A 17,854-nucleotide genomic window follows, 5' to 3' on the forward strand; every position below is an offset into this window, starting at 1 on the left:
AATATGGATTGAGCTTCCCAAGATGTAAGTTGTACTGCCCTTGGTTTTCTGTTCTAAGCAATGCAATTTGCTCACCATTTCTTAGGGCACAATCCTAACCCACTTTCCAGCACTGACCTAAGGGCAATGCAGCTCTGAGGTAAGGGAACAAACAGTCCCTTACTTTGAGGAGGTCTCCGTGACTGCCCCCCAACTGCAGGATGCAGTGTATGCCCCATAGGCAGAGCTATGTCAGAGATGGAAAGTTGGTTAGGATTTGGGCCTTAGAAACACAGAAACCCCCTGACTTTTCACTGATTTTTATTACTTAGCTTCAGAGCACAACCACACAAACCAATCTACCCAATTCACACCTTGGTCAAGGGTTCCGTTCTTTTGTTTTCTCACATTTCTTGTCATCAAGCATTTGGTCCTGTATATGACTCCTGCCATGCATTTTGCTATCATTGTCCCAATCTGACTGGCCTATATATCTCAGCAATTTGTGACAGCAATATTCCAGGACTCTATTTGCCCCCCTCGAGGCCTCGAGTACAGGACTTATCTCCTAAAGCTACTAGACCACATGATGATGATGATGATGATGATGATGATGATGATGGGAGGCTACTATCACTCTTTCCTCTACTACAACTAAAGAAATTATGGTCTTTAATCGATGGTAAGGCCACACCACTATGGTAAGGCCACGATGGAAATCAATGGTAAGGCCACACCTGGAGTATTGTGTCCAGTTCTGGTCGACGCATCTCAAAAAAGACATAGTGGAAATGGAAAAGGTGCAAAAGAGAGCGACTAAGATGATTACTGGGCTGGGGCACCTTCCTTATGAGGAAAGGCTACGGCGTTTGGGCCTCTTCAGCCTAGAAAAGAGACGCTTGAGGGGGGACATGATTGAGACATACAAAATTATGCAGGGAATGGACAGAGTGGATAGGGAGATGCTCTTTACACTCTCACATAATACCAGAACCAGGGGACATCCACTAAAACTGAGTGTTGGGCGGGTTAGGACAGACAAAAGAAAATATTTCTTTACTCAGCGTGTGGTCGGTCTGTGGAACTCCTTGCCACAGGATGTGGTGCTGGCGTCTAGCCTAGACGCCTTTAAAAGGGGATTGGACGAGTTTCTGGAGGAAAAATCCATTATGGGGTACAAGCCATGATGTGTATGCGCAACCTCCTGATTTTAGAAATGGGTTAAGTCAGAATGCCAGATGTAGGGGAGGGCAGCAGGATGAGGTCTCTTGTTATCTGGTGTGCTCCCTGGGGCATTTGGTGGGCCGCTGTGAGATACAGGAAGCTGGACTAGATGGGCCTATGGCCTGATCCAGTGGGGCTGTTCTTATGTTCTTATGTTCTTATGTTCTTATGGTCTCTGTCAATTTCTCTTTGTTTTTTTAAAAACAGGGAGAGAAGGTTGCTTGCCTTTCAAATCCATCACAACTGGCTCTGAGTAAGCAAAAAAGAACAAGACAAAACAGAAGTAAGAAAAACACAATCCCAAGGGTTTTTGTTTTAAACCAAATAAAAGTCACACAGTGTTCAACAGCACCTACTCCCAGGTACATATTGTATTGGCAACCTTCAGTCTCGAAAGACTATGGTATCGCGCTCTGAAAGGTGGTTCTGGCACAGCGTCTAGTGTGGCTGAAAAGGCCAATCCGGGAGTGACAATCCCTTCCACACCGGGAGCAAGTGCAGTCTGTCCCTGGTCTGTCTCCCTGGCTATGGGCCTTCCTTCTTTGCCTCTTAGCCTCAGACTGTTGGCAAAGTGTCTCTTCAAACTGGGAAAGGCCATGCTGCACAGCCTGCCTCCAAGCGGGCCGCTCAGAGGCCAGGGTTTCCCACTTGTTGAGGTCCATCCCTAAGGCCTTCAGATCCCTCTTGCAGATGTCCTTGTATCGCAGCTGTGGTCTACCTGTAGGGCGCTTTCCTTGCACGAGTTCTCCATAGAGGAGATCCTTTGGGATCCGGCCATCATCCATTCTCACGACATGACCAAGCCAACGCAGGCGTCTCTGTTTCAGCAGTGAATACATGCTAGGGATTCCAGCACGTTCCAGGACTGTGTTGTTTGGAACTTTGTCCTGCCAGGTGAAGACTTTTGCATAGGACTGCAACCTTAATGTAACATGAGTCAAGTACTGTTTCTCAGGTGGCCATTGTCTTTGCTGAGCCCATAGGACTTGGTATTAGCATATGAACAGTCCTCCTGTGCCTGTTTCTGGCAGAGATGAGGTCACCTGACTGAGTCATTACAGTCTGCCTTAGGAATCCTGTGAAAGAAACAGGCTCCAAAGCATAGACAGAGTGCCAACAGTTACAGAAAACACAAAGATCATTTCCCCACAAGTTTTGTGGGTTGAGATCGACTTTGCTACACTCTCCAAAACTAGAACATCTTTTGAAATTATTATACCTGCATAATTAAGACTGCAATACTATGTCATTAAAGGCATCTGGCCTGGATGCCTTTAAAAGGGGATTGGACAAGTTTCTGGAGGAAAAATCCATTACAAAACAAGCCATGATGTGTATGTGCAACCTCCTGATTTTAGAAATGGGCTATGTCAGAATGCCAGATGCAGGGGAGAGCACCAGGATGCAGGTCTCTTGTAATCAGGTATGCTCCCTGGGGCATTTGGTGGGGCCGCTGTGAGATACAGGAAGCTGGACTAGATGGGCCTATGGCCTGATCCAGTGGGGCTGTTCTTAGTTCTTATGACACTTCCCTGAGAGTTAACGCCCATTAAATTCAGTTTACTTCTGAGTAGACATGCCTAGGATTGCATTGCAAGGTGAGAGAGTAAGCCCAACACAATGGGACTTATTTCGAAGAAAACATTTACATTATTTATTTTGAAGGATTTATAAATCACCCTTCCAAAGCATTAAACATAAGAAAACAAATTTAAAAATGGTTGAAACAATTATGTTCTAAATATCTTTGATATGTATCTGGGATGTTTTAATTCCAGCTTTCCATTTTTACATATTTGTTTTAAACTTGCTACCCGTTCCAAGCATTCGGAAAGATGGCTTATATCTTCAAAGTTCCTAAGTAGAAAAATAAGTGAGAGGAGAGGAAATCGCAACATTTGGAAATGTTCAAAATGTGAGCTTCACCCTTCATCATCTCTCTCCCCCCTCCCCAATGAAGAGTCCTTCTGTTCTGCTGTGCCAAGCTTTAGCTAAGCTCAGCACATACACATCTACCTGTTTTTTCTCTTCTAACCAACTTTCAAAATTCCAAGCTGGCAATGTCTGGGGGTGGGACAGATCTCCAGTATCAATCAGTCTTGACTACAAGAGCCGCCTTTCTGCCTCAACTCTGAAAGGAGGACTCCCTTCACCCTGGAGGATTCCAGGAGCTCTTTCTGCCGCCACCCCTTCATGTCTCACTATCCACTTCACACATTTGATGCGCTGTCTGCTCAAACTATCCCAAGCCACTACTAAATAGCGACACAGGATGAGTCCATGGAATAGCAGCAGCAGCCAGGAAAAGCAGTCAAATACAAAAGGACTAAGTCCAGGTTTTTCTATCTTCATCACCAGACTGAAGCTGCAGCAAAGATCCAAATGGAACAGAGTTTTGCCTCTTGCAGGAAAAAAAGATCACAGCAAAAGCAGCAGCCCAAATTAGTTTAGTCCAAAGCATGCCTACCTATCCAGCAGCAAGCAGGAGCAAGCAGCAGCATGGCAGCTCATTGGGTCAGCAGGGAAGGCTGCTGTCAGTCATCTCAGTCTCTGGTTGGTCAAGCAATTCTATAGTGACTCATTGACCAAGCCTGTCAATTTTGCCTTCTCTCCCCAAGAGTTCTCCTCCTTCATTGTTTCTTCATGGGCAAAGATTACTTTTAGCTGTGGGTAGCCTTCCCTTCTGTTCCTCTTCTTTTTTGTCATTACGAACAAAAACTCTATGTCTGTGAGCCTTTGTAAGAAGGGACTAGGGAGTCAGGCAGGAAGGGGCTAGGGGCAGCCTTAGCCTAGAGGAGCAGTGCCCTATTTGCCAGAAGGTCCAAGACCTCCTGATGCCTGAGGCAGCAAGCCAAATGCTGCCCCCCCTTACCAGACAATATGCCAGCCTCTGCTTCTCCCATTATCCAGTGCTCTCATTCAGCACTCTCCAGCCCTCCACACTTCCTCTTCCTCTCTGCCCCCCACTCAGGCCATACATCAGATTTTCAGCTGCTAGGGCTACATAGTCTTGTTGTATGCATGTCTCTCAGCTGGGCTCCTGGTTGAAAGTGACCAAGCCCAGCAGTTGCTTCATCCAGCAGGAGGAAGTAGGTGTGTGTCGGTGCTTGGGGCGAGAGGTAGAAAAAGTGAGAAGGGTGCTTGTAATTATAATGCCACTGGGCTCAGCAGACTAGTCAAAATGTGTTTTGGTGGGCTGGATGTGGACCATGGACCATAATGTGTGAACCCCTGCTCTGGGCCATGAAAAGCGGTACACTATCTGCAGTGGTTACTTTTTCTGCATACGACAGAACCTAAATAGGCATACATGCACACAAACCCTGCATATTCTTCTTCCGTTTATAAGAACACAAGAAGAACCCCGCTGGATCAGGCCAAAGGCCCATCTAGTCCAGCTTGCTGTATCTCACAGTGGCTCACCAAATGCTTCAGGGAGCACACAAGAGAGCAAGACACAACCTGCATCCTGGTGCCCTCCCCTGCACCTGGCATTCTGAGGTAGCCTACTTCTAAAATCAGGAGCTTGCACATACCCATCATGACTTGTAACTCGTGATGGACTTCTCCTCCAGAAACTTGTCCAATCCCCTTTTAAAGGCATCTAGGCCAGATGCCATCACCACATCCTGTGGCAAAGAGTTCCACAGACCAACCACATGCTGAGTAAAGAAATATTTTCTTTTGTCTGTCCTAACTCTCCCAATGCTCAGTTATAGTAGATGTCCCCTGGTTCTGGTGTTATCTGAGAGGGAACAGAGCATCTCTCTATCCATTCTATTCATCCCCTGCATAATTTTGTATGTCTCAATCATGTCCCCCGTCAGGCGCCTCTGATCTTTGCCTTGCTTCCCTTTCAGTTCCTCTGTTCCCTTTGCATCTCTTTTTAGATTGTGAGCTCCTTGGGGCAGACCTGCCTTGTCGTACATGGCATTCACAATAGATATGAAATAATAATGTTCTCCAGCACTCAGTGATGATGATGATCCAGAGGAAAGCTACTTGGGGTTTCAATTCCAGCTGCATGGCCGCACAGTTTATGCTGTTTCCCACATCCCTCAGGAACATCAATGCAATCTTCTTTTGGGTCACAACTCCTGGTTTGGGAACCACTGCTGTAAGCCCTGCCCAGATACAGTATTTGGATACTGACTGAAGTTGCTCAACAGCAGTGAGTGACCCCCCCCCCCCCGCTTTGGATGCTATGTCATATGTTAGAGCTATGAGGCTACTCTGGAAGTCTTCAGTCAAAACACACCCACTCTTCGCCAGTTGGGGTGCAGGGAAACAAAACTGCTTCTGCAAGTTTGAAGCTGGTGCTGGTTATGTGCACAGTGCCAATAGTTTATCTGCTCCCCCTTATGTGATGACACCAAGAAAAAAACCCAGGGCCAATACCTATCCAACTTTTCAGTCCTGGTTTTAGCCGTGCCAATGGGATGTGCACTGCATCCTGTGGTGGGAGGATAGTTATGGATGCCTCCACAAGGTAAGAGAACATTTGTTCCCTCACCTAGAGACTGCATTGCAGCTGCCCCGGTGCTGGAAAGTTGGATAGGATTGGGCCCCTGCAACCTACCCACAACCCCCAGTACAGTTTTGCAAGTTAGAAAAAAAAGTTTCTTTTTTTGCTGTTTGGTGACAATGAATCAACAGCTCGTTGCCTGAACACTTATGCTCTTCAGAATAAATACTTTACTAAAAAATTCAGGGTGATAGCCCAGTAGCAGCCCACCTGAAGCATGGAAGGTGGGGCAATCTGGACGCTGAGCGTCAATTCATTGGCAGGCAGGCACTTATCATTTCCATTGCAAAGCCAAACAGTCTGCAGCTGAGGGATGCCCTGAGAGTTCTCTTTTGAAAAGGAGTCTGCCTTTGGCCTCTATTAGGGTTTCACACTTTCCAGAGCTGAGCTACAACACTGAAAACAGTGGAAAGACTTCACCCTGGCTCAGTTCAAGCCCTGGTTCACTGTTGCATGGCTGGGAATCTAGCCAGCTAGGAGCTGCAGGTTGTATTCTGGTGCAGATAGGTCATTTCTCCCTCTACTCCTGGTACTTTGGAAACGGCGAGAATTTGTTTTTCCTCTTGCAGGTTCTGTGCCAGAATTTTTGGCAAGACATCAGGGCACCCCATAAAGAGCCTTTTGAGGCCTCCTGGGGTCCTGCTGCGTGCAGAGGAGGCCTTGGCTGTGCCGGATCAAGACATTGCTGAGGACATGGAAGCAAAGTCAAGCCACGACAGCTGCTCCACTTCCACCAAAAGCGCGGTCTTGATGGGAGCTGGAACAGAAGCCTGGCTGAGAATCCAGTTGCTCGCCAACCCCTCCTTTATGCTATTTCATTAAACAGCTCTGGTTGACTCTTTGCAACTGTGAGTCATTTAAAGAAGGGCTTTTTTGTCTGCACGACTGGACAGCCTTCCCGTCTGCTGCAAAGGAATTTCATATTCCACCCACCCCCCCACCTCCAAAAAGCTCCAGGTCTGTAACAGTTTATTGTGTGAACAGCCCCACACTCTTGTCTTACACTAATGTGGGGGGGGGGGAGAAGAGAGGAATCCACCCTGTTCAGATCAAACCTCCCAGCTTTTCTCCCTTCCCCTGGCAGCTGGGATTCTTAATGTGTTAAGCAGGCTGCAGCTTTGCTGGGGGAGAAATCTCCATTTCAAAGCCAGTGTGTGTCAACTTTAAGTGGGGAATGCACAAATGCCCTATACAACTCCTTTGTTGTTGTTGTTGTTGTTGGCAGGGATGGGGATTTCACAACCTTTCTAACATTTTAAAAATTTGATATGAAAGGGATAGGTTTTGTTTTTTCTTTTTCAATTCAGTCACAAGGTAGAAATTCTGGAAAGATCTACAGATGCTGGGAGGATCGCAAATGTTAGCTTTCCAATGATGAGAACACATGTTTTTTTTCCAGAATTGGCACTGCACCCAAAAGATAGCCAAGGGAGAGCAGAAGTGCTAGGCTCAAAGTTGCACAGGGTTAGCACAGACCAGGAGAAAAAGGGAAGGGTGGGCGGCGGAGCTTTCAGTCCTTTGTTTTAAACATACACAGGCAACTGTTTGATATAAACTGTCTTGACGTTTAGATGGTCTTGTTTTTCTAAGCTGGCAGAACCAGAAGGATTAAATTAAGAACAAAATAGGGGATGGGGAAGAGTTAAACTGGTGGCCCCCACATTCCTTGGCAGAATTAGTTCATTCTCCACTCCCCTTGGGTACACGTTGCAGCATTCTGTCCACAGAACTTGGAAAGGGGGGCACAAAAAGTTTGGGTGTAGTCCCTTCTTGTGTGGGGCGAGTGGCTGAAGAGCCTTTGCCAAAAAGGAAACTAATGAGATCCATCTGTCGGTGCTCTTAGAGTGTTCATAAGACGGGTTTGGAAAAAATGCTTGAATAGCAGCAACTTCGAAGAAGTAAAACGCAGTTCTTGTAAAATAAACAAGGGCCAGCATCAGAATCTAGGGCTCAATCCTGTGTGGAGTCGCAGCTGATGACACCATCACCTGGAGGACTGTGTTCTTCTTTGGGGCTTGGATTGCTGATGTCAACAGGAAAGCAAAGAATTCCAAACCTGGGTCAGCTAAAGAAAGTGGGGGGGGGGGGCAAACACACCTCTTCTGTTAAGAAAGAAAGTCAGGGTATTTGCAGTTGAAAGCTTTGGACAAAAAAAAAGTTTTGCTAGTAAATTTAGAGGTTTGAATGGGGTGGAAAGCACTCCCACTTTATGATTCCCCCAAAATCACAATTTGCTTTGGGAAAAATTTCCAATTGGGGGGGAACTGCTCTACCCAGAGTTGGTGGATTCAGTGCATTTATTTGCATGGCAGGCAGTATTCAAACACCAAAAGGAATAAACAGAGTTACATCCCATTCAATTCTTTTTTAAAGAGACTAGATGGAATTTGCTCCTCCTCTATCTAGCTTGCCTGCTTTGATACTGGACACATGTTTGTAGCCTTCCAGGGTCCATCTGGTTCTCTTTAGTCACCCTCTGACTTTTGGCTTTAAACCACACTCCCTACTCTGATGAAGAGGGTGTGTGTGGGGGGCTGGGGGGGAGAGGAGGAGGGAGAACTGGGGACTGACTTTTTCACCTACATTCTGTTAAGCAGGTTTAAAATGTGGAATCCCCAACTGTACCCCATTCTTCCCCACCCTCCACAATGCCATAAGACTCTCTTTCTTTGTTGCCTTTCCCTTGTCCACACTGGCTTCTACTTACAGAACCAGGATGTTCTCCTTTGGGGCAAAGGAGATATGCAACACTTTCTCTCCTTCTAAAACTTTAAAACCTCATCGAACAACACAGGGAAAACAACAGCAACAACAACAACACAAGACCAGAGTCACAATTCTACCACAAGCAGAAAATTTTATGGTGGTGGAAATCTATACAGCATCACCACTGAAAAATTAAATTGACTCAAAGTTGAGGGATTTTATTTCACTTCTGCTTGTTTTAATCTCTGCCAATTTTTTTTCTCCTTTCAAGTTAGACCTTTTAGAAGCCTACTTAGGCGTTACACATTACAGAGGTGTCATCATTATTCCACAAAAATGGGCAGGACTTTTCAGCTAATTTCTGGTAGGAGTGAACCTATTTTTGTAAAGGCATCGTAGAAACATACTTTAATCCAAAAATGGCTTGAGTAATTTTCTCAGCAAAATTCTCAGCAATACCCAACATTCTGAATTCCATTTAAAAGAAAAAAAAAAGGTTAGAAAAAATAAATTCGAATTTGCTAGTAACTTAAAAAAAGATGGTAATAAATTTTATAAATGGACTTGATTTTTTGCTGTTGTGGTATTTTGGCTGCAATCCTACGCACACATTTTTGGAAGTAAGTCTCATTAAACTCCATGGGGCTTACTTCTGAGGAGAAATGTGCAAGATCAGACTGTTTTAACCTGATTACCTTTTCACTGTGAGGATACAAGCATACCAGAATCTTTAATTTCTTAACATATTTACTTGGCAAAAACAGAAAAAATGTGCAACAGAAACCATAACTTCCTAGAGCTTGCATACCATGCAGCAAAATGCATATGTGTGCAATTGTTGCATGCAATGGTCTGTTCTTTCCTATATGGAAGTGTTTTTTCCATTAGGCATTCTAACACATGAAGAGGCCCTCACAGTTTTCAGTGAAAGCCTTGTGGGCAGATCCTTGGCATACATTTTTGGAAATTCAGGCCCATTATATTGCCAAACAAAATGCATCAGGGTTCAGGTCCCTCAAAGTTTTAAATTGAAAGATGATGCTCTTTTGCTGTTTTACGAGACACAAAAATAAACTTGCTATTACACAAAGGCATCTAAGAAGTGTTCCAAATATTTGTGAAATGTCTTGAGAGTAGTGGAAGGAGGAGTTTAGGAAGCCTGAATGATAGCATTTTTTTTCCTGTCTAAATAGGTGATAAAGATTAGGACCCAAATATATTTCTCTTTAGCATATTTGTTTGAGAAGACAGTGGGGGGGAAAACTGTTGAAATACGATTCTTATTTTTCTTAAAAGACAAATCATTTTCTAAATCTTGAACACAAATTCTCCCTGAAAACTGCCTCAAATACCACCGACCACTTTTCAGTGTCCTTTTTAAAGTCTTCTTTCTTTTAAAATAAAAGATCCACCTCTTTGGTGAAAGGGTATTGTGCTACTTTGTGAAGTATGCAGCCCAGCTTTCCAACTACTTTGTAGAGCGACAACTTGCCCAGAGATGGCTTTTGAAGCTGTTGATATTTTTTGGAAAAAAACTCAAACTGAATTTGCAAAGAACAAGTCTGTTTAATAAAGGAAATGTAGTTTTAAAAAGACACCTTTTGTACAAAACATTTAGGGAAAAAATAGAAATGTACAAATGCAACAGAAAGAAAATTCTGCAGCTTAAGGCAGGCAAAACCTTTCTTGGAGGTAAAGATCCTTTAGCAGAAATAACCATTAGGAAATTGTCTCAGCCAGGGCCCAAATTTCATCAAAGGGAAGAAAGCTCACAGCCCCCCACCCCACCCCATGTATTTTCATAGCTACATAAAATAACAGCCAAACCTTCCAAAGTGGAGAGAAAAAGGTCAAGATATGGGAGTAGTCTTCCCGGATCTATATGAATATCTGCAGTCTCCAATGGGGGTGGTGAAAGATATGTGCTGGGGAGTGATTACAAACCTGGCTTTTATGAAAAGTTCAAGCAAAAATGTCCTGTTAAGGGCCAACCCAAACAGCCCGCAGTCCTCGTGGCTCCATGGAGAGGGTCGGGTATGGCATGGCAGAGGCAAAGGGGGACAAAAGTTAGTATCCAAAGGAGGAGGCAAAAACCTTTTCTTTCTCTGACTCGCTCCATATGTTCCTGGATCTTTGCTGGTGTTCTCTCTCACTCGCTCTCTTTTTTAAATAGAAATATATAATTAAATTTACAAATGCTATTTACAATTTTTTAATTACAAAAAAACACCCTTTAATAGTTAATAAAAACCTAAAGCAAAAAAAAAAAAAGTTTAGATTTTGTTTTAATTAGGAGACAGTTTTAAATACTTCGGTGTCTCTCCCTTGTTTGTCTTCTCCCATGCCTGCATATTTCTCTCCGATTGTCAGAAGAGGTCCCTGCTCTGTAGACCAGAACCCTCCCACTCCCCAAATTCCAGAGAGGTGCCCCAAAGAACAAACACAACCCCACACAGCAACTCCTGAAGGGAGGTGCATCTGATTCTGTTTGTTTTTTTAAAAACTTCTGAGCTGGCAACCTTGGCTTTTCACTGCCTCCCATCATCCTTTTTCAAACGGTCGTCTCCCCATGTTTGCTGTTAGTTAGCCTGGTATAGAATTTCCTCCAGGAGTGAAGAGTTTTGCCCGACCAGATCCAGAAGCCCGAGGTGATGCCCACAATAAGAGTCATGAGATACTTGATCATGTAGACAGTGAAGTCGGGGGTCATGCGTGGGGTGTAATGAAGCGGGCAGGGGATGGCCAAACTCTTGCAATTTTGGCTAATCCAGCTGCGCTCCCAGTGCTCGCGGAAGGCCTGCTCGTAGAAATAGCAGGCAATGACAATGGTGGCTGGCACTGTGTAGAGGACGCTGAAGACTCCAATGCGCACCATGAGGCGCTCCAACTTCTCCGTCTTGGTGCCACCATGTTTCATGATGGTACGGATGCGGAAAAGTGACACAAAGCCTGCCAGTAAAAAGGATGTGCCAATGAAGAGGTAGACGAAGAGTGGGGCCAAAACAAAGCCCCGGAGTGGGTCAATGTTGTTGAGCCCCACAAAGCAGACACCACTGAGAAGGTCACCGTCAATCTGCCCCATAGCCAAGATGGTGATGGTCTTGACTGCTGGGACAGCCCAAGCGGCCAAATGGAAGTACTGGGAGTTGGCCTCAATGGCTTCGTGGCCCCACTTCATGCCAGCAGCCAGGAACCACGTGAGGGACAGGATGACCCACCAGATGGAGCTGGCCATACTGAAAAAGTATAACATCATGAAAAGTATGGTGCAGCCTTCCTTTTTGGTGCCTTGCACCACCGTCCGGAAGCCATCATCTTGGAAACGCTCATTGCACACCACACGCTCCTCCAGCACAAAGCCTGCAATATAGGCCACAGACACCATGGTATAGCAGCCCGAGAGGAAGATGATGGGCCGTTCTGGGTAGCGGAAGCGTTGCATGTCCACCAGGTAGGTGGTGACAGTGAAGAAAGTAGAAGCACAGCACAGAACGGACCAGATGAGGATCCAGATACGAGCAAAGCGAATTTCCTCCTGGTTGAAGAACATGTGTCCCTCGGTCCTGGAAGGTTCACAAGGCGCAGCACAGTCCTTTTCCCCAAGGAACTTGTAGTTGAGGTAGCTGGGCACTTTGAGGGCTCGTGGGCAGTGGAAGGGGTGGTCAGTGGTGGCATAGCGTGGTGGCCCTGCTGTCCCCTGTCCAGCGATGGGGGTAGCACTCGTGATCAACGCCGGCGAGCCCCCTTCCTCCGAGTGGTTCTGCCCCACACAAATCTGCTCGGCCCCATGACGGGGAAAGTTCTCACAGCGGAGTCGCTCAGGCCACTGGAAGCCAAATTTGTTCATGAGGGCTTCACAGCCCTGGCGTGCCCGCTCGCAGATAGACCGGCATGGCGGGATGGCCTGCTCCAGGACGGTGCACACAGGGGCGTACATGGAGCACAGGAAGAACTTGAGCTCCGGGGAGCACTGGACCTTCACCAGAGGGTAAAACTGGTGGACCTCCAAGCCGGCATCCTCTTGGCTGGTGTGTCCCAATAAATTGGGCATGATGGTCTGGTTGTAGGCAATGTCAGTGCAGAGCGGGATGGAGATGGGCTGGCAGAAGCCATGGTCGGGGATGGAGATGCCCTTCTCCCCGTGGAACTGGGCCCAGCAGGATCCCAGCAGCAGCAGCAGTGGGAAGAGGGCCAAGGACGCGTCGGCGAGGCGCATGGTGGTTCGCTCTCCCTGGCTGTTCCTACAGGCACCCGGTGGCCGTGTCCCCTCCCCAAGGCTGGCCACGAGCTGCTGTCACTCCCCACTGGTCCCTGCGTCCTGGCCCAAAAGTTTCCAAGCTTGGGGGGCTCGTCCCTGGCGCGCCAGGGGAGGCAGCTCCACTCACCCAGCAGGAACTCTTCCTCGCTGTGCCTCTCCCAGCGCCTCCTGCTTCCCTTTGTGTCTTCCCTCCCCAATTAGTCAGTTTCAAAGGAGGCCCCCGGGCTGAGCTGCACTGCGCCCAGCCTCCTCTCCTCTCCTCTCCTCTCTCCTCCCCACTTAATCAATTCCAGGCCGGCCCCCTTCTCCCTCTCCGATCCCCCCTCCCCTCCTGTCCCCATCCAAGAGACTTTGGCTGGCTAAGCCCCTTCCCAAAATTTCCCCTGGCCCAATCAGATTCAAACCCAGGGACCAGCCCTCCTTCCCCTCCCTCCTTCCCTAGGATTGGACAACCCATTCAAGGGAAAAAAAGTTAAGGAGATCACCACTCAGAGCCAAAAAAATCTTTCTCCCCTCCCTGTCCCAAGCCTGTGGCTGCGTTTAAAGAGAAATAATTTACTTTGAATGGTTATTATTCACCTCCAGTCATATTATAATTATTAGCAGGCAGATTATCTTGATTGTGCGGGCAACACAACTCTCCCCCCCCCCTTTCCAAATTGTAATAGGCAATAGGCCTCCTCCATCCTCTGCTACAATTGCCAGCCAGGACACACAGAATGGGTGAGGGCCCAATCCTGGCCAACTTTCCAGCAGGGGTGCAACCTCAATGCAGTCTTGAGATAAGGGAACTAATGTTCCCATGTCTTGAGGAGGCCTCTGTGACTGCCTCCCCAGCACAGGATGCAGCACACACCCCATTGGCACAGTTGTGCCGGCACTGGAAAATGGGATAGGACTGGGCCCTGAGTTGGATGTGCAGCTCAGACTCTTCCCCACCCCCCTTTGGCTGATCAGGAGAGCGACTCCTTGGTTGAAAGGAACTTTGTAAGCAATGCAGCTTTCCACATGGAAGAAAAAGTTGTTACTTTTTTTCCTGGGCTTCTCATGTCTTCAGTGGTTAACTTCTAGAAAAACAGAACTGAGGGGCTTTAGTTCCCTTGGAAACCATGTCCACACACACACACACACAGACACACACCTTGAAATCCTACCCCTGGACATGTGGGAAGTTGGCATTGGCAGTGGTTATACGGCGTGGTGGAAATGTGCTCTGCCCATGTTCAGAGTGCTTCTGGCTGTATTTTTCAAGCACTGGAAGCCGGGTCTGATTTGAGCCCTTCGAGCCAGCTGCTTGTCTTGGAAAAGTATTTCCTAAGCAATGATCCTGTGGGAAAGGTAGGGCCATCTTTTCTTTTTAGGCCCAGAATAAAATCTAAATGCTAGATGATGCCAAGCTGCACCTCCGCACACACGCACACACACACACACACACCCCCAACAACAAAAAAGTTATGTTGGAAAGATCTGACTGCTGCATTTTACTGATGATGAGTAATCTGCATGTTTTGGGGTCCAGAAAGAAGGCATTATTTCTCAAGGCAGACAGGCTTGTGGTGACCCTGAGAAGTTTCTGCTTTTTCTCTTGACCCACATGGCTTAATTGTTTGCTTTGAGTAACACAGGCCAACACACATTTTGCTTCCTTAAACGTTACACCAATTCCTGGGTATATTTGGGGTGCTGATTCCAAAAATGGCATCCGTTTTGCGCTTTCACATCTAGTTTTGGAGACATGGCATAGCCTCTTTAGTGAATGGTTCAAGCAGCTTTCTCATGAGGAAGCCTACACGATGGCTTCCTCACGAGGAACCATTCACTAATGAGGCAATACTATATTTCCAAAACTAGACATGATAGGGCAAAATGGATGCCATTTTTTGAATCGGCACCCCAAATTCATATCAAACCACCATAAAATTTGGGGAAAACTTTTCTGACCCTCAATTTTGTAGGCCTGTGTAATCTGTTGCTGGTTGTTCTGCAGACGCGATTCTGCTGGTCATGGCGCCTGGAGTGGCTTGGCTGGAGTTTGAGTGGAGGGTCCTGCTTTTTAGGGCAAGGGGGTTGGACTGAAAGGCCTGGGAAGGCAATAAAGAGCTATGATGAACCAATGAATTCCCAGGATGACATTGCAAAACTGCTGCCCAGTCCATACCAAGTCAAGCTCAAACATGTAGCCTTAAATGTCCTTCAGGCCCATGTGGTAAAATACAGAATGCTTGGAGGCCCAGTTCAAGTAGCCACTCAGTTATGGGCAAGTCCCTCATAGGCAGCCTAACCTATCCGGCAGCCCAATCCTTGGCTGCCCAGTGCCCAGGGCTGCAGCAGCACCAAAATCGCTGCCGCTGCCTCCTGTGGATGCCAGGCAGCCACTGGCAGCTCCCAATATTTGTCCTCTTCCCCTGGATAAGGTAAGACGCCCCGCAGTGGGGCTATTCAACTCTGCGCTGGCTATTTAGCCAACACAAAGCAGATCCATGTTGGGCCAGGAGGCCCAATGCAGGGCCTATGGATTTGGTGGAGCTGAGTTCCACCAGTCCCACCCTCTCCTTCTCCACTCCCCCCCGCCCCAACTTCCCCCACCCTCCTTCCACCTCAGAACACCTCCCTCACGCCCCCACTCACCTCTCTGCCGCCAGTGCTTACCTGAAGCGCAGGGCAGCATCCAGCCAGCCTCTGACTGGCGCTGGCGCAGCGTGGGCTCGTACTGGGCTAGCTCCGGCGCCTTAGGCATGTTTGCGACAGTGTGCTCCAGTGGTGGGCCAACATGAGCCTGTCAGGATTAGGCTCTGAGTGAATACTTGGGTGTGAATAAAGAGCTGTGTGATATAGTTAACAGCATGTTCTGGGGAAGCATGTGTGTGGGCTCACCCATGCACTCACATTAAGCACCCTCTTAGTCTCAGTGCTCCCCACACAAACCCTGTCTGTTGATATGGGGAGAGCAATAGTGGCTTACCCTACCAGATTGCTCTCTGATCTGATATGATGGATGTGAAGTGCTTGGAGCACTTAAGATGTGGAGACTTGTCTTAGGACCCTTCAAGCAAAACATCAGCCGTGCAGTCAGTCCACTAGAAGCTGTTGAGCAAGTGACTATGGGCTGCTTTTTGATACTCCACAGCCTCAGCGGACCAGGCCAAAGGCCCATCTAGTCCAGCTTCCTGTATTTCATCGTGTTCCACCAGATGCCTCTGGGAGCTCTTGACTGGTTAAGATTCATTGTGGCACACCTGGGGCATAAAGAAGTGCTATAGAAATGATGTGACCCTGCTGTTTCCAAAACATCTGACAAACACTAGTTCTTACTCTTCCTTTCAAATGGAGGTATCTAATGGTTGAAACCTAAGCCATGTCTGCCCAGTGTTGCATATGTGCAACAGAGACTAAATGTGTACAACTGTGAGCCGGGTAAAGACGGGTTTTAAGATGAAGCCACCCATTGCAAAGGGAGAAAGATGTCGCTTCCACCCTCCCTACTGCATTGTGATAGGAAAAAGTATGTCTGGTGACATTCTTCCTTCTAGGCAATTCCTTAAAAGTAGAGTAAGTCATCTCTCTCTCTCTCTCTCTCTCTCTCTCTCTCATTCATACAAAGCCTAATTAAGTCAAGGAATTCACTGCCACAGGATGCTGAGAAGGCCATAAGCAGACAGCTTTTAAAAACAGGATTAGGCAAATTCATGAAAGAAAGGAGAGGGCTACCATGGCTATTACCCATGGAAAGCTGCATGGAACCTCACACCAACAGTGAAGAGATCCATCAACAGCTATTGGCCCTAATCACTGAAACAGAACTTCTGTGTTCAGAAGTAGATTTGGGGCAGACAACATAGGGTAGGGATGTCAACTGCCCTAGTTGGGTGGTTTTGCAGTGGCATCTGGCTGGCCATGAGTGGAGAAAAAACACTGGGCCAATGGAGCCTTGGCCTTCTCCAGTGAAGGGGATCTTATGTTCTCAAGTGCCCACTCACAATTGAAGTACAGCCATCGTAAACTTACACCCAGTCATCTCCTTCCTCCCAGTGTGTATATTTATTGTATGGATGATCCCCAAAAGGCAAAAGTTACAGGCAATCTATTCACGTGCATGCAGGTGTCCTGTGTGAATGGCTGTAAAGGTGTTCATTTTAAAAGTGAATTTGGGAAATGGTTCCTTTGAATGCCTGGTGCAGATTATGTGTATGGTGGTGTGTGCATTGAACATAAGATGTGAATAACTGCACATGGAACAGATCAACAGTCTGCGCACGCTGCACACAAGTTATACATGCGTAATAACCTGTAAAGGTGAATAGCTGTAGCAAGAGAGCAACATAGGTGGACGTTCCCCAGTTCTGAAGATACTGAGAGCACCAATAAATGTAGGTATTACATAGCCAGAGCAGTGGTGAGTCTGCTGCTGCTTCTCAGGAGAAAAGTCTGCAACAGGATTCTGTATATCTCCTAAATTTGCTTCCATTGTTTTAAAACCTGGCTGGTCTAGGAAAAGGTGCTTCTCTTGCTTTGTTCTTCTCATTGCCTTTAGGCTTTTTGTTAGATATTTAATCATTATATGAAGATTTATTTTCACAACAGAAACTGATTCCCTTGACAGTGTTTATCCTTATTTCCATGCCTAAAATTCTCAGTTTTTTCTATGAACTGGGGGCTGTCCCTTTAACAGGTCCCTTTAATGGCTAGGTTGTTCCTTGCATATAATTGCCCCTTTTCACGAACAAAGAAATCCATTATGACCCCTTTTTTCCTCAATGGCACCTCAAAGCTAGAAAATTCTTTAACATGTTGCTGCAGATGGTTTATATGAGAGAGGGAGAGATTTAGGATAGGGTGGGGGGTTGAAGGGAGACTGGAGAGTAGATCTTAATTATGCAAAATGCAGGAGACATTAACAAGCGGATCTTAAAGCAAAGTTAATTATTTTTAATTGCTTATAAGTGTAGAGAACTTTGGGCCTTGCGGTGAGAATCTGAGTGCTAAACAACCAGGTTGAAGAGAGATTTGACATTGGAAAATACCACTTGCAGTTAAAATCAAATATCTCTTTTATTGGTCTTGTTACTGTCTTATTTGCACTTCTCTATTTTGGGATGACCTGACTCTTCGAAAGTGCAGACGTTTTGTTTTCTTGTATGAATTTTTGAACTTTGTTTTCAAAT

At 46.5% G+C, this 17,854-nt stretch overlaps 1 protein-coding gene across 1 annotated transcript; it reads right to left on the reverse strand.

The window, feature by feature from the left end:
• Nucleotides 1-9,965: 9,965 nt before the first annotated feature.
• FZD2 (frizzled class receptor 2) lies at nucleotides 9,966-12,955 on the reverse strand. Its single transcript, XM_066628575.1, has one exon. The coding sequence runs from the start codon at nucleotides 12,648-12,650 to the stop codon at nucleotides 10,986-10,988; it is 1,665 nt and encodes a 554-aa protein (XP_066484672.1). The 5' UTR covers nucleotides 12,651-12,955; the 3' UTR covers nucleotides 9,966-10,985.
• Between the last annotated feature and the right edge of the window lie 4,899 nt (nucleotides 12,956-17,854).

Source organism: Tiliqua scincoides, chromosome 5, assembly GCF_035046505.1.
Source record: "Tiliqua scincoides isolate rTilSci1 chromosome 5, rTilSci1.hap2, whole genome shotgun sequence".
NCBI classification, from domain to species: Eukaryota; Metazoa; Chordata; class Lepidosauria; order Squamata; family Scincidae; genus Tiliqua; species Tiliqua scincoides.

What these genes read in the sequence shown, in the direction of transcription:
- FZD2 (XM_066628575.1), bottom strand. Translation starts at nt 12,650, where the DNA reads ATGCGCCTCGCCGACGCGTCCTTGGCCCTCTTCCCACTGCTGCTGCTG.